Here is a 21,902-nt window from a genome sequence, read left to right on the forward strand (position 1 = left end):
ATGAAACCGGAGCCGATTATACAGAGTGAAGCCAGAAAGAAAAACAGCAATACAGTATACTAACGCATATATATATGGAATTTAGAAAGATGGTAACAATAACCCTGTATATGAGACAGCAAAAGAGACACTGATGTATAGAACAGTCTTTTGGACTCTGTGGGAGAGGGAGAGGGTGGGATGATTTGGGAGAATGTCATTTAAATATGTAGAAAATCATATATGAAACGAGTCGTCAGTCCAGGTTCGATGCACGATACTGGATGCTTGGGGCTGGTGCACTGGGACGACCCAGAGGGATGGTATGGGGAGGGAGGAGGGAGGAGGGTTCAGGATGGGGAACACGTGTATACCTGTGATGGATTCATGTTGATATATGGCAAAACCAATACAATATTGTAAAGTTAAAAATTAAAATTAAATTTTAAAAAGAGAGTAGAAAAAAAAATCAATTTCCATTATGGTTTATTACTGAAAACTGAATATAGTTCCCTGTGCTATATAATAGGATCATCTTAAAAGATACACAGTATAAAAACATCTTTTCATGACCACCCAGATCTAATATCTTAAGCATCAATGATTTAACTGCTCTTGAACATAGCAATGTCCTTTAGGGTTACTTTTGATTATCTTAAAAGCACTCTAAATCCCCACCCAACTATCATTTTTTAAAGTATCTTTATGACACTGTGCTTTCAGCTAATACATTTTGCTATTGCTTAGAGACTGTTTCCAACCTCCATTTTTACTTTTAGGGCTAAAGACTGAGGAGACACTGCAACCAATCAGAGCCTAAGATTCCACATGGTCTCAGGATGTAAGTAATTCTGAAGGCACAGTTTTTCTGACACTTTGCTTGATGAGAAACTGTTTTGGGGTGCTTCCAGATTCTGCCTGGAGACTGGGTATAGTCTCAGAACACATCATAGTATAATCTAGTTAGTGGTTTACCTACTTTCCATGTATATTAGACTTGAGTTCACATCTAGATTATACAACTTTTGTAAACATGGACCACATTTCACACACAATGTAAAACAAAATACAAAATACCAGGTGAAAGTGAAAGTCACTCAGCTATGTCCAACTCTTTGCAACCCCATGGACAATACAGTCCATGGAATTCTCTAGGCTAGAATACTGGAGTAGGTAGCCTTTCCCTTCTCCAGGGGATCTTGCCAGCCCAGGGATCAAACCCAAGTCTCCCGCATTGCTGGCGGATGCTTAACCAGCTGAACCACAAGGGAAGCCCAAAATACCATGTTAGTACTCAAATGGCATTTACTAATAAGCACCATAAATCATAAAAGTCTCTCCAACTTTTTGATTAAGATGGGAAAACTTCTTTGCAGACGGATTCTTATGCAAAAACATAAAGCAAATCTAAAAAATGAAGTATTTTAAGAGTTGCTCTTACTGAAGAGAGACTGAAAGACCTGGAACCCACTCTATGACTGCCTTGCTAAATGGCAATCAGGGGACACAGTTGGAAAGATTAATTCTGATCACTACAGAATCCACCAACACTAATCTTCAATTTGTAAACATGGGAGTGAAACTACTGTTGGTAGAAGGTTTCTGCAGATCTGAGTGAAGTTAGATCATAAATAGCCCAACACTAATAAGAACAAAGCTTTGCAAACTTTAGTCTGTACATGAATCTCTGAGGGATCTTTAAGGTGTATGTTCTCAAAAGCACTAGGGGAAGTCTGAGATTATGGATTTCTAACCATTCTCAGGTGATGCTACTCCTGCTGGTGCCTTAATTTACCTCTGTGTTTGTATCAAAAGCTCCTGGTATTTTGACAGATGTTTTGCAGGTGTGCTTTGAGAGATATGCAGTGGTCAACTCCCCTTAACAGGCTCTGACCTGACTACAGGAATGTGCCTGCACAGAGGAGACTGGAGGTGTCTGAAAGTGACCTTTGCTTCATTACCATGCTAAGATCTCTGCCCAATAAGGGATTTGTACTCTACGGAGCACAGTTCTGGCCAGGTGCAAAGGAGCGTAGAAGACTGCACATGCCCCAGCTACCCTGGCTGTTGTGGAAATCTCTACCCCTTTCCTAGAGCCCCAGTGCTGTACCTGCCCCCTACCCCTAAAGTTGTTACTCCCCTCATGGAGGCACTTTTAGAGCATGGGTTCTATCTTCTCTATTCCTCAATCACTGAATAAAGTTTCTGTTGTGTGATTTTGGGGGGCTCCAAAATCACTGCAGATGGTGATTGCAGCCATGAAATTAAAAGATGCTTAGTCCTTGGAAGGAAAGTTATGACCAACCTAGATAGCATATTCAAAAGCAGAGACATTACTTTGCCAACAAAGGTTCAGCTAGTCAAGGCTATGGTTTTTCCTGTGGTCATGTATGGATGTGAGAGTTGGACTGTGAAGAAGGCTGAGCACTGAAGAATTGATGCTTTTGAACTGTGGTGTTGGAGAAGACTCTTGAGAGTCCCTTGGACTGCAAGCTGATCCAACCAGTCCATTCTGAAGGAGATCAGCCCTGGGATTTCTTTGGAAGGAATGATGCTAAAGCTGAAATGCCAGTACTTTGGCCACCTCATGCGAAGAGTTGACTCACTGGAAAAGACTCTGATGCTGGGAGGGATTCGGGGCAGGAGGAGAAGGGGACGACAGAGGATGAGATGGCTGGATGGCATCACTGACTCGATGGACGTGAGTCTGGGTGAACTCCAGGAGTTGGTGATGGACAGGGAGGCCTGGTGTGCTGTGATTCATGGGGTCGCAAAGAGTCAGACACGACTGAGTGACTGAACTGTGTGATTAAGAACTCAGATTCATAAGTGGCATTTGTAACTCCAGGCAAAGGACCCACTGAAGGTTGGCATCCAGTGGGGATAAGTAACACCTCTGTCTCAAGAACCTTTAAATTAAACTTGTCTTTTCTTCATGTATAATTACTGTGCTTTTAAACACCATTTTTTGTTTCCAGGAGCTAACAATCACTGTCTCCTTCACAGCTATAATAGTATGGATTCCTCCAATCACATTCTCTCCATGGCTTCATAAAAAGACGAGATCTGTGTGGGCCTCTGCAGTTTACCATCCTGTGCTCCACCCAGTGCCTGGACCAAACAGCATGTACTGAATAAATCTACACAAGATGCTGCCCCCAGACAGTCTCATTTAATCCTCACAAGAGGCAGTGGTTATTCCCATTTCACGGGAGTGGAAGTTCTCAGACAACATGTAGTCATCATCACTAAGGTTCATTTGGCAATACCCTGTGCCAAGAGCTGTGACTGTATTCATCTGCCTAATGCTCACAATATTGAAATATCAGTAAGTGTGTGAATAGCATCCCCAATTTAGAGATAAAACTGAGACACAGAGAAATTAAGTTAACTAGCACATAAGTATTAACATAATTATAGCCAACTGTTACTATTGGTAACTAGCATCAGGACTGAACCCAGACAACTGGCTCCACAGTTCACTCTTTTAAACCAAGGCAAACAATATCCTGCTGTGAGATTTGCCTGCCCAATAACATTCACCTGCACAGGCTTTGGTCACACAACTAGTTGATGGCCAGACCAAGGCTACTTCTGTCTTCCCTCTAGCCCACCTCCCTGCCTTAAACCCACCCTGGGCCTAAATAAAAGTCCAACCAACTGAACAGAGGGGCACGTACACTGATGAACTAACTCTTCATAGAAACCCAGGTTAGGAGGCTACATTTAGAATTAAGACAGGTCAAAGGCCTCTGAATGGAACAAGCAACCGCTGGGAAATATCCAGGGAAACTCATATCGAAAAACTTACTACTGAAGATATACCTGCTACATACCACAAAACCTCTTATATGTCACCAAAAGTCCACTGTAAGCTATACCATTAACTTCATTGAAGAGAGTGTATACCTTTCACCAATTTGGAATTTTAATTAAGTTTCCACTACTATTTTAGGTAAACCTCAATGTATGGGCACATGCCAGAGCTCCGTGATCCCACAAACGGACAGGAAATGAAGGAAAGAAAATACACAATGATTCATTGCAGGAAGGTTCTTCTTAGAAGACAACCTGGTTTAATGTTATATAACACAACCAATGATTTAGCAACTACAACTGAAGTGACTTGGCGGCGGCGGCAGCAGCAACAAGACACGTCAGCATTGAATGTAGGGTGTTTCATGTGCCATACAACAAATGGATTCCTAAATCATTGTGCACCATGAGTGTGCTTTTATCTTTCCACACACACATAAAGTAGAATAAAAGTTTATATGCTTCTATATTCAGATTTTCTCTGGTAGAAGAAAAATATCAGTAGAGCTTTTTATAGAAAATGAATCAATATGCACCATGATTTTCTTCCAAGCATCTCCTCCATTTTCAAATACCAAATGTAATCAGGCACCAAGCATGTTAACAAGACATTTATTAAGAAACTCAATGTCTGACTTACCTAGTGGATTTCTATCGAAGAACAATACTGGAGCTCTCAAAACAGAATCCAACATTTTGTTGTGCAAAGTTTGCGAAGAGTTAACAAGGATGTAGAATATCAACAGAGATCTTGTGATGCCAAAAAGGATGGTACCTACAGGTAGAACTGAAATAAAGAAACATCACTCGGCACAAGATCTCTGCCTCTCCTTTCAATGATGCTAAAGCATGACAGGAAGTTTAAAAAGATATTATGCATTTTACTCTATGTCTGTGTGTTAGTCACTCAGTTGTGTCTGACTTTGCAACTCCATGGGCTGTAGCCTGTCCATGGAATTCTCCAGACAAGAATATTGGGGTGGGTAGCCCTTCCCTTCTCCAGGGGATCTTTCCGATCAAACCCAGGTCTCTCACACTGCAGGCAGATTCTTTACTGTCTAAGCCGCCAGGGAAGCCCATTTTATTCTATAATTTATATATAAATTCATATATAGGATGTAGAATGTATGTATAATGAGCTCTGTAAAAGTTTATTGTATCTACAGGATAAACTTCTAAAGAAGAATATAAAAATCACTGTAAGCACATAGTGAAAAAAATCAGATGTAAACTATAGTTTCATTTTAGAGTTTCCTAAATCAGTTACAAATTCTAATAAAAACTCAGAAGAAAAAATATTATAAAAAAGTAGTTGATCTTCTGTTCTATCTTCAAATCTTACTATTTACAACATGTCCCATAATCTAAAATTGAGGTATTCCTTGATAACAGCATGAATTAATAGGGAACAAGAGAGATTATTTACCATTTCTTGTAAATGGTAAATTTACATGGAAATTCACTTCCATGTAAAGTAGCTACTTCCATGCCGAAGCAGATTTAAAGAGTATGAAATACCACATTAAGTTTCAAGTGGACAATCTTTTAAATAATTGAACAGCAAAAAATACAAATTATATTTTAACTTGAGATAATCTAAATGAGCAACTCATTTCTTACTGTTTTATAGAAACACAAAGCATTTGTAATTGAAAAAAATCATTTAAATTAATATTTTATTAATTACATAAATGAGTACCTGCTATGCATATAAAAATTAAAATATCCCTCTTCACATCTTTTGAACTCACAATGCTAAATAGAATGGAGATAATTTCTGAAATAAAAACCCTATCAAGTATATTTTTTTTCTCCTTCAGCTGACACATAACTTATTTTAGCTCTGGAAGCTGCTCAAATTCCTAATTCCATCAATAGGCACTTGCCTTAGCTCACCAAACTATATGAATGTATCATAGAATTTCTTCCTTCTTCCTTAAAGCCCCATAGTCCACTAATTCAGAAGGTAAACAGGTAATAGATTTCCGTTTCTTAGATCAATGCAATAAACACCAAATTTAAATTAGTGAATTCTTACAAAAATAACTCTATCTTTGCAGAAAGCTTACAAAAGCATTTCCCATGAGAATATTTAATATTTTAGATACGGATTTCCTTTTTAAAGTATGTAATGCTACATACATTCTAAGCACTGCAGTGAAAGCAGAGAGCTATGTTAATATTTGACTGGCAAGTCAAATGTCAAATTAATCACACAATTGGGGACACAATAACACTGTGATCTTAAGGTAAGAAACAAAAGGAATCCTAATTCTCAGACAATGGACTCTTCCCTGCTTAGCCTCCTGCTTAGGTAATTAGTGAAGCTCAAGTGGTGAGCATTGTGGCAAAAGGGAGCTCTGCACACCTGTGCTGTGCCTGTGTGCTGTCACTTCAGTCATGCCTGACTCTTTGAGATCCCATGAACTGAAGCCTACCAGGCTCCTCTGTCCATGGGATTTTCCAGACAAGAGTAGTGGAGTGAGTTGCCATGTCCTCCTCCAGGGGATCTTCCCGACCCAGGAATTGAACCCAGGTCTCTTATGTCTCTTGTATTGGCAAGCAGGTTCTTTATCACTAGGAAAAAATCTAGTACTTGGGTGCACCATTGCTGCCAAAGGATTTCATCCAAGTTCAACAAATGCCAGGGTTTTTTTTTTAATTTATTTTAATTGGAGGCTAATTACTTTACAATATTTTAGTGGTTTTGCCATACAAAATAAAAAATATTAATTAAACACACACACAAAAAAACAAATACCAGGGTTTATCAGACAAAATTGGAACAATCTGAACCACAAGGTGGGGATTTGACTCTAATCCTCTTGCCCATCCATATAATGATATAAGATTTAGCTAAAGGAACCTATTAGAATGGACAAGCCACATATTTCCTGTGGCTGATTTTCTAAATATGCAATCCTGGTTTGCTGCTGCTGCTAAGTCGCTTCAGTTGTGTCCGACTCTGTGCGACCCCATAGATGGCAGCCCACCAGGCTCCCCCGTCCCTGGGATTCTCCAGGCAAAAACACTGGAGTAGGTTGCCATTTCCTTCTCCAAATCCTGGTTTAGCTTCCAAAATTCAGTACAGAGCAAATTAAGAGTCTTCATTCACCCTCTTTCTTCTCGTAGATTTTTTTTTAATACTTTATTTATTTTTGGCTGCGCTGAGTCTTCATTGCTGCACACAGGCTTTCTACAGTTGCAGCGAGCAAGAGCTAATCTCTAGTTGTGGTATGTGGGCTTCTCATTGCAGTGGCTTCTCTTGTTGCAGAGAATGGGCTCTAGGGTTTGTGGTCTTTAGCAGTTACTGCATGTGGGCTCTAGACAGCAGGCTCAGTAGTTGTGGTGCACGGGCTTAGTTGTTCCACAGCATGTGAAATCTTCCTGAACCAAGAATTGAACCCGGGTCCCCTGCATTGGCAGATGAATCCTTAACACCAGACCACCAAAGAAGTTCATTTTCTAGAACAATTATTCTCATTAATTCATAGAGTAAATGTGACTCAGACTCTTAATCTTTTAAGACATTACTGAATTACTCCTGGAAGCCCTAGTTGCTCACACAGGCTCATTGTAAGTACCTCAGACTCTCAGATAATAGACCAGATGACTTGATTTTACCTGAGTAAACTGTAAGGTACCAGGCAGGATTAGGCACCACAAGTATGTTTCCTTCTCCATGTGCTATGGCATACAGACTACTCTCTTCATTTGCCCTATGGAAAAGGGGGGAGGGGAGGGAAATACTATATTATAGACAGAATTTAGATAAATAACAAAAATAATTACCCTCAATTTAGGAGATGTATTTTATGCTGGAATATGGTTCCCAACTCACAGGGCCCTGTGTCCTTTTACCTTATAAAGATTCAGTTTGAAACATGATTTTCAGTTCTCAAAACTGTCTGTAAGGAAGCTGCTGAGGGTCAGACATGGGGAGAGACCATGGGAAGGTCACATGCCACCAGCAGGAACTTTACTTTTTCTTCAGGAAAACTACAGGAGAGTCAGAAGAAGAGGCTGAACTTGCCCCATCTCTCCCCCTAACTCTGTGAGAAAGTGAGGTTTTGTGTAGATTTCACAGCACTTTGGGTCAGGCCAGGAATCACTCACCAGTCTTGAAGCCACCAATCCTGCAGGCCATAGACAACCTGGAGCAGGAAATAACAGTCACTCACACCACACTCACTAGGATGGGGGATGGAAAGTCTCCAGAACATGGAGATGGTCCTTCCAGCTCAGATCTGCACCAAGTCCCACACCCTAGAGGACCACAGGTCAGGGAAGGGCATGTGACATTTTAAAATCTTTAAAAGATGTCTTTTTTTTTTTCCAAGAAGCTCTCTGTCATGTTCTCAGGACATCATGTACTCAAGCATAACTTATTTTGCTCCTCACAGAGTGTATTTCAGTGCAAATCCAAGTGGACTGCTAAATACTGCAATGGCAGTATAAATGTTGAGTTTGGGAAAGGACAAAAGATTGACAGGAACTGTGATGGTCAGTTTTCTATAACAGCTTGGCCAAACCAGTCTGCAGTGATTCAAACAAACACTCATCTAGAAATTGCCATTAAGGTGTTTTGTGAATGTGGTTCACATCCATCATTAGAACTGAAGTAGAGGAGACCATCCTCAACACTGTGGTAGCCTCATCAGGTCAGTCAAAGGCCTGGAGAGCAAAACCTGAGGCTTCCTGGAGGAGGAAGAAATTCTGCCTCAAGACAGGAGGGTCAGCTCCTGCCTGAGGTTCCAGCCTGCAGAACTGCCTTTTTGATTTCACATTCACCCAGATAGATCTCATAACCTCATGAGCCAGTTCTTTGACATAAATCTTGTAATATACATATTAAAAATAATAAAATAGTATAAATATCAAGTTGAAGGCACAAATCAAAATAAATGTCCTTATTTACCTGAGCTGTGACATTTACTAGAATAAGGAAAATGATGATAAACCAGTGAGTGCCAGCTGTGTAGTAATTCTCATAGGTCTTAAAACCAACTTTTCCTTCCAAACGACCCTCAGGTGGTAGCATGACCTGAATATTCTCAGTCTGGAAGGGAAAAAAGGCAGAGAGAGACAAAATTTTAAATAATGAACCCAAAATTTCAAAAGTTGAACAATGCCCTCGATTGCAAAGCTGTGGGAAGACAGACATATCTCACACAATGGAGTGCAGGATGGTCCATCTCCTATGGAGAAGGGTATGGGAGTATCTGGCCAAACCACGTATGTGTTTACCCTTAGACCCAGCCATCCCATTTCTAGGAATCTATTAGAAAAATGAAAACATCATTAGCATTAGGCTATTCACTACTGGGTGGCTTTCTTTCCTTAAAGTCAATCATGATTCTAAGCATACACACAATGTATCCAATTCAAGTACAAATGCAGAAGCCATTTGCAAATGCTAGCCATATGTATGTAATGATACATAAAATGATATATCCTTCTAGATGACTTGCCATCACTCAATGATGGAAACATAAAACATACTTAGGGCTCAAAATACTAGACAAATACAGTAAACTGAGTTTACCCAGTGAGTTGGAGTAATGTGAGTTTGGATAGCAGGAGGACAGCATATGATCCAAATCTATTTGGTTTCTGAATTCCAGAGGTAATTCTGACTGTGGAATGTAAGGAACTAATCTGAATACTTACCAGAATCATCCAGGCTCCTGGGTCTGGATAGTGAGGGTTTGGATACTGAGAAATACTTGTGTATGTATTTAAGGGAGATCTAGTGCATTTCTAGGCTTCCCTGGTAGCTCAGCAGTTAAGAATCTGCCTGCAATGCACGAGATGTGGCTTTGATCCTTGGGTCAGGAAAATACCTTGGAGAAGGAAATAGCCACCGACTCCAGTATTCTTGCATGGGAACGCTATGGATAGAGGATCCTAACAGGCTATAGTTCATGGAGTTGCAAAAGAGGTGGACATGACTTAGTGACTAAACAATAACAACAGTAATTACATTTCTATCTGGAGGACTCGAACTCATTATAGAGTCACAGGAGCCAAGGATTTCCTGGACTCTATGCTGGCCACTGTGCATTCAAGGTGAGTAAGATGTGGATCTCAGTCTTGAAAGATAAGAAAGGAAGATGGGAACTAACTCCAGAGTCTGCTATGTGCTAGGTCCTTTGCACAGGGTATCTCTGGCGTATCACAAACAATCTGACCATAGGGCAAAATAATACTATTAGTCATCTGCAATGCCAGAATGTTCCAACATATAGGAATGGTAGCTCATTTATGGGCTTCCCCAGTGGCTCAGTGGTAAAGAATCTGCCTGCCAATGCAGGAGATACAGATTTGATACCTGATCCAGGAAGATCCCCTGGAGAAGAACCCACTCCTTTATTCTTGCCTGGAAAATCCCACGGATAGAGGAGCCTGGCGGGCTACAGTCTATGGAGTCACAAAGAGTCAGACATGACTGAGTGACTGAGCACTGAACACACACGTAGATGATTTAATGTGGCCATGGTAGGACTCAGTATAAAGGGAATCTTCATATGAAGCTTCTAGATGCATAATAGAAGCCAGAGGCCACCAGGGAAAGCAAGATTTAACCATGATAAACTGAAGAGTTCTTTTATCAGACTGAGAAACATATAACCAGGAATTCATAGCAGTGAACTCACTACTGATCTCTATGAGTCTCCATCCTAAACCTAAGGGAAAACCCTAATCAGGCTTGCTCCCTCCATGTTCTTTTAATTCTACCAATTCCCCGAATTAAGACTTTGGATCTGAGGACCTACTCTGGAACAAAGGAAGATGTCAGAATGAAGGTCCATGGGGCCAAGAGAGAACAAATCAGGGCATGATGTAGGATGAGAAACTCACATCTTGGTCCTCTGGAGCAGCATCTTTCACCAAGGATCTGGAAGACTCTTGAGACTGAACTGAAGGCTCAGAGGAGGTCTGATTATTCACTGTAGATGGTTCACCCTTCTTCTTTAAAAGGGAATCAAAATATACCCAGGATTTCAGAGACTCACTGTAAATCCCCTCTTGCACCATCTTACCCTAAAATAAAAATAAAGAATTTGAGAGGGATGCATTTGCATTTGATAATACTGCTGCTGCTGCTGCTAAGTCTCTTCAGTCTTGTCCAACTCTGTGTGACCCCATAGACGGCAGCCCACCAGGCTCCCCTGTCCCTGGGATTCTCCAGGCAAGAACACTGGAGTGGGGTGCCACTCCACTAATCTAATATAAATAGTAATCAAGATTTTAAAATTGTGATTTTCCTATGAAAATGATCCCTGTGTTTGGAATTCTGTTTGACAAATAGGTCAGCTCAACTCAACACAGAATTGAACATTCTGTTCTCTGCCAAACCCTCCCTTAGGTACTGGGGGACATAAAAGAAACATGGGCTCAAGTCACTGACATAACTACCATGGGCACTTGGGGAAGCAAGAAGTACAGAGGTTGGTGGAAGGATCAGCAGTCTCTAGACAACATGGGAATTGAGAGCAGAGAAATTCTGCTTGCCAAATGTGGCAAGCAGAATTTTAGAAAACAGTCAGTTGAGGGGATTTCCAGGAAAGAAATTTAACCTTGAGCCAGAGACGAGCATAACCATATCTGCACAGGTAAGAGTCACTCATCAAATCTTCATTGATCATTAACAGTCACAGTTTCACATGCCCTGCTGGGAAAGGATGTGTAGGAAGTAGCCGTGAACTGAGAAGACCCAGGAGCTGAGTCTCCATGGTCTTTACAACTTCCCCACAAACAGAGGAAATTCCTATCTGAAAATTCAATATTCCACCTGTAACCAAGCAAGGAGGCCATGAGACTCGGTAGCTCTAACGTTTTGGAGCCTTTACTAGCAAACCAAAGCCTAAGCCAGAATCAATACACTCAAATCTGAGAAAAAACTCAAGAACAATCAATCACAAGCAGCCAACCAGGTTTCCCCAAGTCAAACAACTGTTTAAGTGACAGCCAATCTAATCATTTTCTTTGAACATGTGTGATATATCATTGCAATTTTCAAAACAAGTGGTGCTGGGGAAACTGGTCTGCTGCTGCTGCTGCTGCTAAGTCACTTTAGTCGTGTCCGACTCTGTGCGACCCCATAGACAGCAGCCTACCAGGCTCCCCCATCCCTGGGATTCTCCAGGCAAGAATACTGGGGTGGGTTGCCATTTCCTTCTTCAATGCATGCAAGTGAAAAGTGAAAGTGAAGTCGCTCAGTCGTGTCCGACTCTCAGCGACCCCATGGACTGCAGCCCACCAGGCTCCTCCATCCATGGGATTTTCCAGGCAAGAGTACTGGAGTGGGGTGCCATTGCCTTCTCCAGGGAAACTGGTCAACCACCTGTAAATGAATGAAACTAGAACACTTTCTAACACCACACACAAAAATAAACTCAAAATGGATTAAAGGTCTAAATTTAAGGACAGAAACTATAAAATTCCTAGAGGAAAACATAGGCAAAACACTCTCTGACATACATCACAGCAAGATCCTCTATGACCCACCTCCCAGAGTAATGGAAATAAAAGCAAAAATAAACAAGTAAGACCTAATTTAACTTAAAACTTTTGCACAACAAAGGAAACTATAAGCAAGGTGAGAAGACAGCCTTCAGAATGGGAGAAAATAATAGCAAACGTAACAACTGACAAAGAATTAATCTCAAAAATATACAAGCAACTCCTGCAGCTCAATACCAGAAAAATAAATGACCCAATCAAAAAATGGACCAAAGAACTAAACAGACATTTCTCCAAAGAAGACATACAGATGGCTAACAAACACATGAAAAGATGCTCAACATCACTCATTAACGGAGAAATGCAAATCAAAACCACAATGAGGTACCATCTCACACCAGTCAGAATGGCTGCTATCAAGAAGTCTACAAACAGAAATACTGGAGAGAGTATGGAGAAAAGGGAATCCTCTTACACCGTTGGTGGGAATGCAAACTAGTACAGCCACTATGGAGAACAGTGTGGAGATTCCTTAAAAAACTGGAAATACAACTTCCATATGACCCAGTAGTCCGACTGCTGGGCATACACAACGAGGAAACCAAAATTGAAAGAGACAATGTACCCCAATGTTCACTGTGGCACTGTTTACAATAGCTAGAACATGGAAGCAACCTAGATGTCCATCTGCAGATGAATGGATAAGACAGTTGTGGTACATATACACAATGGAATATTACTCAGCTATTTTAAAAAAACACATTTGAGTCAGTTCTAGTGAGGTGGATGAAACGGGAGCCTATTATACAAAGTAAATCAGAAAAGAAAAACACCAATACAGTATATGAATGCTTATATATGAAATTTAGAAAGATGGTAATGACAACCCTATATGCAAGACAGCAAGAGACACAGATGTAAAGAACAGGCTTTTGGACTCTATGGCAGAAGCAAGGGTGGGATGATTTGAGAGAATAAAATTGAAACATGTATATTGCTGCTGCTACTGCTACTGCTAAGTCGCTTCAGTCGTGTCCGATTCTGTGAGACCCCATGGACTGCAGCCTACCAGGCTCCTCCATCCATGGGGTTTTCCAGGCAACAGTACTAGAGTGGGGTGCCATTGCCTTCTCCAAACATGTATATTACCATATGTTAAATAGATGACAAAAATAAATAAATAAATAGATGACCAGTCCAAGTTCGATGCACGAAACAGCACACTCAAAGCTGGTCCACTGGGATGACCCAGAGGGATGGGATGGGGAGGGAGGTGGGAGGGGGGTTTGGATGGGAGGACACATGTACACCCGTGGCTGATTCATGTCAATGTATAACAAAAAAAACATAATATTGTAAAACAATTAGCCTCCAATTAAAATAAATTAATTTTAAAAATACAAACAACATACAAAAAAAAAATAATGTGCAATGTTTTCACTATTTTCTGACCCCATGAAGCCAGACTCAACTGATTCACTCAGTGGCAAACAAAATATTAGGAAAGAATTTCAGGATGCAAAATTGAACAAAGAAGGGAAGCTCTGGTTAATGCAGGTCAGAGGGAAGAAAGTGGTCCAGGACCCTAGCTGAGACCTCTCTCACCCTATCCCCTGAAGTGATCCATTGGGAGAAAACCAATGAAGCATTTGGGTACCATCTGATACTGCAGAACTAGAAAATTATGCAGGATATATTGTGTCTTGTTCCAATTGGAAGGCAAAATTCATACATTTTATTTAATGAAATTATCACTTTCCATTTAGTATATATAAGGTACACAAAGAAATGACTAGTAGTACAAAGACAGCAATTTCATTCAGCAGCCAAGTACTGACAATTGCAAGGGGACAAGGGGGCAGTCACTCCCTTTCTGCTGTGAGAGAACACCAGACAAACAGTAAGGACACACCCCAACTCATCCAGGGGTGCTTACCAGTGGACTAATGACTGTTTTGTTAGTACTAAAATTGGGGGTAGTGTCCTCAGAGGAAGCAATAAGAGGATCCCAAACCATCTAGGCACAGGCTAAATGGGTTCTTCTATCCACTGATTCTGTGCTCTGTACTGCCTATGCTGGGGTTTTGAAAACTATTAATAATATCACCACCTCTGTACATGAAATTAACTGCTCTCAAGCTCGAGAAACATAAGCTTCCCATTCCTAGAAGAGTGGAGAAGAGTCAACACATGGAACTGCTTCTAGAGAAGTAGTGGTGCTGTATTTTAATAATAGAATAGAAATTCATTCAATAAGTGAGGGATTTGGCCACAGGCCTGTTAGAACAGACAAGAGTTAACAATGCAAGTGCTGAGGCATGAAGTTAAACAAGCCAAGGAGTGAAGCATCAAACCACCAGCAAGTCTGAAAACTTCTCACTAATCTCTACCTTACCCCCAACCAAGCTAGGAGCTGTGGGCTGAATGGTGCTCCCCTTCTCAAAAAGATAAGTTCAAACATGACACCTGTGAACATGACCTTATTTGGAAACAGGGTGTTTGCAAATATAATCAAGTTAAAATGAGGTCACACTGGAGCAGGGTGGCATTAAATCCAATATGACTGATGTCCTTATGAGAAGAGATTCAGCCACGGAGACAATACCCCTGTGATATCAGAGGCAGAGATCACAGTGCTGCAGCTGGAAGCCAAGGAACACCAAGGGAAGCAGATGAACACCAGAGGCTGGAGGGAAGGACTGTCCCCTCGAGCCTTCAGGGAGAGCATGGCCCTGCCAGCACCTGGATTTGGGACTTGTGGCCTCCAGAACAGATAGACAATAAACTTCTGTTGTTTTAAGTCACCCAGTTTGTGGTGCTTTGTTACAGCAGCTCTAGAAACAGATACCCTAGCCTGAGCCCACACTTCTGTCTTCTCAGCTTTACTGAGACTCCTAATTGCTTCTGCTGTCATGTCTCCAGTGAACATCAGAGAACTCTCTCAATTCTGATATTGGACCATATTACTCCTCTTGACTGTCCGATGGTTTCCATCCCACTTTCAGGCCCACAGCTCAGAGACCAGCTCCCTCCCGTCCCCCTGCCCACTCTCCTCAGACACTCTGGCCTTCTTGCCGTTCCTCCAACCTGCCAGGTAAGCTCCTTCCTTAGGACCCCTTGCCTCAGACCCTCCTCCGCAGGTGACCATGTGGCCCCCACCTTCATTTTACTCAGGCCACATGAGGCACCAGCTCCTCAGGGAGGCCAGTATGTCACCCTCTCTGTCACATCTGTCCCCATAAGAACAGGAACCCCGTGAAGGCAGGGCCTTGTCCTGCTTCACAGGCTCCCACACCTATCAGGCACATAGAGACCTGGGCAGAGAGACCAGTGACAGGGGTCCAGACAGAAAGACCTGCAGAGTGGGCGTCTCTGAGCTGGGTGCTCAGGTGCTCAGCCTCACTTCTGGTGTGAATGGAAGATGCTCTTTAGAAAATTTTACATGACAGTCACGTGGATACAAACAGGTCTTAGTATTTATAATTCCCAAATAATACTCTTTAAGTTGTGGAAGGAGAAAATGAAAAGTTCTAAATAAAATAGCATCATTATCCTTAATAATTTCACTAGAACAGTGATATTTCAGTAACTCCACAGTAGTGATTTTATATACTTTATGTAGGTCTTTGGGTTCATTCTCAAAGGCATGGATACCAGCTCTGAAAAGAAGGGTTCATAAAACTGGAGAAGAAAAGGGAGCTTGCCATGAATCCAAGGAGAGTGGTTTGCAGGGAGGGAGGCCTGGTCTTCAACATACCTTGAGTGTTAGCAAGATCCACAGACTTCTAGAAACTACTTACATAATTCAGTATCAGAATCTGACTTGCTTCTTTTATGTACTGCAACTGATGAGTCACTAAGATTGTGATCTTCTCGTGCAAGGCTTGGCAAATACACCTACAAATGTAAAAAGTACAGTATACAAAAGCATGAATGCAGGTGCTCCAAACTGATAGTTTCTATTTTGAAAACAATGAGACAAAAACAACACAGCAAAGATCTGCAGTTTAAATATCAAATAAATAATACAAATTAAATAAAAACATCAGTCGACAATTCTGACTAGGTTCTAAATTCATGAGCAAACTTGAATCCACTAAAAAAAATTATAAAAAACAGTCCAGTGAAGGAGGCACCAACAGCTAAGTTTTTTCCCCAAAAAACAGAGCTTAACAATTATTTACATGTTTCATAAAGAAAAATAATTGATCAATACTAAGATTCCAAAACTTGACTGAGCTAAAACACTGCAAGGCAAGTCTTCTTTTATTAGGACTGAACACCTTCCAAACATGAAAATGAAAGACAGAATCAAATGGCTCAAATCACAGTGGAAAATCATCCAACAGCTCAAAAGACACACCAATTCTCTTAGCCAAGACATGTGTATGGACAGGCCACCCAAGATGGCTGTTCTCTTGTTCTCTATACATCCCCTGCTGAACCAGTGGCTGCTTCACCTATACCTCCTCACATGACTGACCTTCCTATATACTTGCTCCAGGCTTCCCAGCTAATGACTGCTCTAGCTTTAAATCAGAACCCTCCACTTAACTTGTCAAAGGGGTGGGAGGAGCATGACCATCTGCTGGTTTCCATGGTAACCAATGAGCCAACCATATGTCAATTCTCCTATAATTAGTAATACATTAGTTCAGCGTTCATACTAAGTTTCTTGACTAACAGTTTTTTTTTTTTTTCAGATCTAATACTAAAGCTTTTAAATAGAACTTTTTTCTCCTTAATTCATAATTACCTTCCAATAGTACCCTAAGGCAGATTTAATCAATCTGATGGGCTGCTATGTCCAACATGGAGCAACCCAAAAGCTGTAAAATGTTTTCTTCCTAACATTCTATCACAGATGAGATAATATAAATAATTACAATTAAGTGATCACATGATGGCCTTGGATTTTTCCTAAATAATGCTTTTATCCAAATCACTAGAAAGATACTCTATTTTCCAAGTTTTTAATGATTTTCAAGTCATGCTATAGAAATGATTGAGTCAGAAACCAGTTGTAAACAGTTATCCCTATATAAGAGTTGTGTTAATCCTGTAGTCCATATATAATTCTATATAAGGGCTGTGTTATGAGGGGACACATGCCGTGGGGGAGGGGACACAAACGAAACAGACAGAGGCCCCACTTCCATTCATTCAATCAGCAGAGGTTTGTTGAGGAGCCAGGCGCTGTCTTAAGTGCTCAGGATACACTCGCAGGTCAAGACAGCAGACAGTACTCTGCACCATGTACAGGGGAACACACTAAGAGTAGAAAATGCACTATCGGGCCATGAGGTGTGCTCTGAAGGAAAAGCAAGGGGGGCTGTTTTCTTAGATGGAGTGACACTGGAGACCTGAGACTATCTGGGGGAAATATCCCTGAGAGAAGACACAGCAAGTGCAGGGGTCCTGGGATGGAACACGCTGGAAGGAGGTACCTTCCGGCATTCACAGCTTATGTGGTGTGCTGCTGCTGCTGCTGCGAAGTTGCTTCAGTCATGTCCTACCCGGGAGCAGGAGCTCCGCCCGTGGCAAAGGTCATGAGGAAGGAGGCTCGGCATACGCAAAGGCGGGATCGAGCCTCAGAAGTCCCCCTGGAAATTCTCGAGCATCTACCCCCAAAACCAGAGTCTGCCTATTTTCTGCTTTGTGCTCTCACCTACACCTCTGACTTTACAGGGGGCTGTCCCCCACTACCTCTCTCTGAAAAAAGAGTTAACTTACAGCTCCAGTTAATAAAGTTCCTGGGTGTGATAGTGTTTCAACCTACAAACTCCTTTGGAAGTCCTCTAGCCTGCCTGAATAGGTTTTTCTGGCCACATGTGATTGTTCAGAGCCTCCCAACTGTGAGAAGCATAAGATGTTCTAAAGTGTCTAAATACAGATTCCTTTGTGCAGTTAAAAGATTGATTAGAAATTGTATTGGTGAAGGGTTTTTCACTTGTTGGGCCAATGTTTGCTGCTAAGTCTCCATATCCCATACCTGCTGTGTCCCTGGCAGTGTATTGATTAATATAATTGGTGTAAGCAGTAGCTTTAATGTTTGTAACCTTGGGCCCTCGAGTTAATTCTTTTTCTTGTTATAGCCCACCACACCTTTGCCCTGTAGGAATGCAACTTTATCTAATGCTTTTGGAGGGTGGCGCCTAACTAATCACCTTTAGAGAAAAATAAGTTTTCTGAAGAAAGGGTCTTAAAATGTTAACAGGCCTCTGGGCCAGAAGATGATGCAAATCACCTAAACTTTTGCATATGATAAGTTTGCAGGAAGAAAGCCTGGCTTACTGCATGACTCTACCCCTTCCCCCATTATCCTCTATGCATAACTTAAGGTATAAAAACTACTTTGGAAAATAAAGTGTGGGCCTTGTCACCAAAGCTTGGTCTCCCCATGTCGTTCTTTCTCTCACCTTCTGGCTGAATTATTCAGCCTCTTTTCTCCACTGAGTTTCTTCACTGAGCTATCCTTATTTAACCACTCTTTATATCTTTAATTCTATTGTATCCTGATCACCGAAGCCATCTCCCCTTTGAAACCCCTGACTCCACCGGGGCTGGACCCCGGCAGTGTACAACTCTGTGCGACCCCATAGATGGCAGCCCACCATGCTCCCCTGTCCCTGGGATTCTCCAGGCAAGAATACTGGAGTGGGGTGCCATTTCCTTCTCCAATGTGTGAAAGTGAAAAGTGAAAGTGAAGTCGCTCAATCGTGTCTGACTCCTAGTGACCCCATGGACTGCAGCCTACCAGGCTCCTCCAGCCATGGGATTTTCCAGGCAAGAGTACTGGAGTGGGGTGCCATTGCCTTCTCTGGATGTGGGGTGGGGGGATTCCATAATGGTCAAATGTGGCACTTGACAGCATATTAAAAATCAGAGACATCACTTTGCCAACAAAGGTCTCTATAGTCAAAGCTATGGTTTTTCCAGTAGTCACATATGAATTTGAGAGTCAGACCATAAAGAAGGCTGAGCGCCAAAGAATAGACACTTTTGAACCGTGGTGTTGGAGAAGACCCTTGAAAGTCCCTTTGTCAACAAGGAGATCCAACTACTCAATCCTAAAGGAAATCAACCCTGAACATTCAATTTGAAGGACTGATGCTGAAGCACCAATACTTTGGTCACCTGATGTGAAGAGCAGAGTCATTGGAAAAGACCCTGAAGCTGGGAAAGATTGAAGGCAGGAGGAAAAGAGGACAACAGAGGATGAGATGGTTAGCATCACCAACTCAATGAACATGAATTTGAGCAAACTCTGGGATATAGCAGAGGACAGAAGAGTCTAGCGTGCTGCAGTTCGTGAGGTCTCAAAGAGGTAGACACAACTTAATGACTGAACAACAGCAGCAGCGAACTGAGGGCAGTGGGAAGACAGAGAGCACAGGCTCCCCCAGGAGGAACGTGAGTAAACAGCAGGTCCTGTCTTCTACCTTCCTTCTATGTCCTGGTGCACTGTTCCCTGGCTCTGGGACAGAGGGACTAGTATGTACAGATAGACAGGGGTGAGAAAGGATCCCCACAGAGCCAGCACAGCTGAATACCAAGTGGGTGTGGGGACAAGCTGGAAAGGCTGATGGGGGCAGACGGCAAAGAAGCCTGTTCTCTGTTTGAAGACCTGGAGCTGCATCCTGAACATGAAGGGGGATGGGGGTCTGTTAAGAGCTGGAGCAGGAGGGTGAGCTGTGTAGACAGGAGCATGGGACTCTGATCGGGACAGACCTGAAGACTTGATGCAGGAGGTGGGGTCTGGAATGTAGGGCTGAACCAGGATGGGATCCTTGGCTGGACACAGGTGACACTGCATCAGTTCACCTAAGAGCTCTAACACTCCATAAGTGGTAGAACCCAATTAATGTCTACAACAAAAAGTTGTAAAACTCACAAACATTAAAAACCTTGGACAGATTCATGAATGAAAGAAACTGTTAATGTCAACTTTTTAATACAAAACACTCCCCATTACTAAGCTTTGACATGACTACCATCTCTCATAGTATGTTGCTCCATCCAAATTTCTAACTTGAGAACATTTTACAGTTGCCGCTGAGTGATCTCCTAAATTAAATTCATGTTCCCTGCCCTTGTTCATTGTTCAGTTGCTCAGTCATGTCTGACTCTTTGCAACCCAATGGACTGCAGCACACCAGGCTTCCCTATCCTTCACCATCTCCCAGAGTTTAGTTTACTAAGAATCATGTCCACTGAGTCAGTGATGCCATCCAATAATCTCATCCTCTGTCATCCCCTTCTCCTCCCACCTTCAATCTTTCCCAGCATCAGGGTCTTTTCCAATGAGTCAGCTCTTCACATCAGGTGGCCAAAATATTGGAGCTTCAGCTTCAGCATCAGTCCTTCCAAAGAATATTCAGGGTTGATTTCCTTTAGGATGGACTGACTGGATCTCCTTGCAGTCCAAGGGACTCTCAAGAGACTTCTCCAACACCACAGTTCAAAAGCATCAATTCTTCAGCACTCAGCTTTCTTCACAGTCCAACTCTCACATCCATACATGACCACAGGAAAAACGATTGCCTTGACTAGACAGACCTTTGTTGGCAAAGTAATGTTTCTGCTTTTCAATATGCTATCTAGGTTGGTCATAACTTTCCTTCCAAAGAGTAAGCATCTTTTAATTTCATGGCTGCAATGGAGCCCAGAAAAATAAAGTCAGCCACTGTTTCCACTGTTTCCCCATCTATTTCCCATGAAGTGATGGGACCAGATGCCATGATCTTTGTTTTCTGAATGTTGAACTTTAAGCCAACTTTTTCACTCTACTCTTTCACTTTCATCAAGAGACCTTTTAGTTTTTCTTCACTTTCTGCCATAAGGGTGGTGTCATCTGCATTTCCGAAGTTATTGATATTTCTCCTGGCAATCTTGATTCCAGCTTATGCTTCTTCCAGCCCAGCGTTTCTCATGATGTACTCTGCATAGAGGTTAAATAAGCTGGGTGACAACATACAGCCTTGACGTACTCCTTTTCCTATTTGGAACCAGTCTGTTGTTCCATGTCCAATTCTAACAAGGACCAGTTCTCACCAGTGGACTAGTTCACTGGTCTCACCATGAACCAGTTCCAATCCCAAAGAAAGGCAATGCCAAAGAATGCTCAAACTACCGCACAATTGCACTCATCTCACATGCTAGTAAAGTAATGCTCAAAATTCTCCAAGCCAGGCTTCAGCAATATGTGAACCGTGAACTTCCAGATGTTCAAGCTGGTTTCAGAAAAGGCAGAAGAACCAGAGATCAAATTGCCAACATCCGCTGGATAACCGAAAAAGCAAGAGAGTTCCAGAAAAACATCTATTTCTGCTTTATTGACTATGCCAAAGCCTTTGACTGTGTGGATCATAATAAACTGTGGAAAATTCTGAAAGAAATGGGAATACCAGACCACCTGACCTGCCTCTTGAGAAACCTGTATGCAGGTCAGGAAGCAACAGTTAGAACTGGACGTGGAACAACAAACTGGTTCCAAATAGGAAAAGGAGTATGTCAAGGCTGTATATTGTCATCCTGCTAATTTAACTTCTATGCAGAGTACATCATGAGAAATGCTGGGCTGGAGGAAGCACAGGCCGGAATCAAGATTTCCAGGAGAAATATCAATAACCTCAGATATG

General features: G+C 41.9%; 1 protein-coding gene across 2 annotated transcripts in view; it reads right to left on the reverse strand.

Moving 5' to 3' along the window:
- Positions 1 to 21,902, reverse strand: part of LOC133258049 (ATP-binding cassette sub-family C member 4-like) — a 656,993-nt gene that overhangs the window by 569,134 nt on the left and 65,957 nt on the right. For both annotated transcript variants that reach the window (XM_061434381.1, XM_061434383.1), the window contains exons 13-18: positions 16,062 to 16,158; positions 10,657 to 10,839; positions 8,714 to 8,854; positions 7,912 to 7,949; positions 7,420 to 7,514; positions 4,436 to 4,582 (exon numbers count right to left, since the gene is read on the reverse strand). In XM_061434381.1, coding sequence (XP_061290365.1) covers positions 4,436 to 4,582; positions 7,420 to 7,514; positions 7,912 to 7,949; positions 8,714 to 8,854; positions 10,657 to 10,839; positions 16,062 to 16,158 — 701 coding nt within the window. The remainder of the gene's footprint in view (positions 1 to 4,435; positions 4,583 to 7,419; positions 7,515 to 7,911; positions 7,950 to 8,713; positions 8,855 to 10,656; positions 10,840 to 16,061; positions 16,159 to 21,902) is intronic.

This window comes from Bos javanicus, chromosome 12 (assembly GCF_032452875.1).
Source record: "Bos javanicus breed banteng chromosome 12, ARS-OSU_banteng_1.0, whole genome shotgun sequence".
In the NCBI taxonomy this organism is placed as follows: Eukaryota; Metazoa; Chordata; class Mammalia; order Artiodactyla; family Bovidae; genus Bos; species Bos javanicus.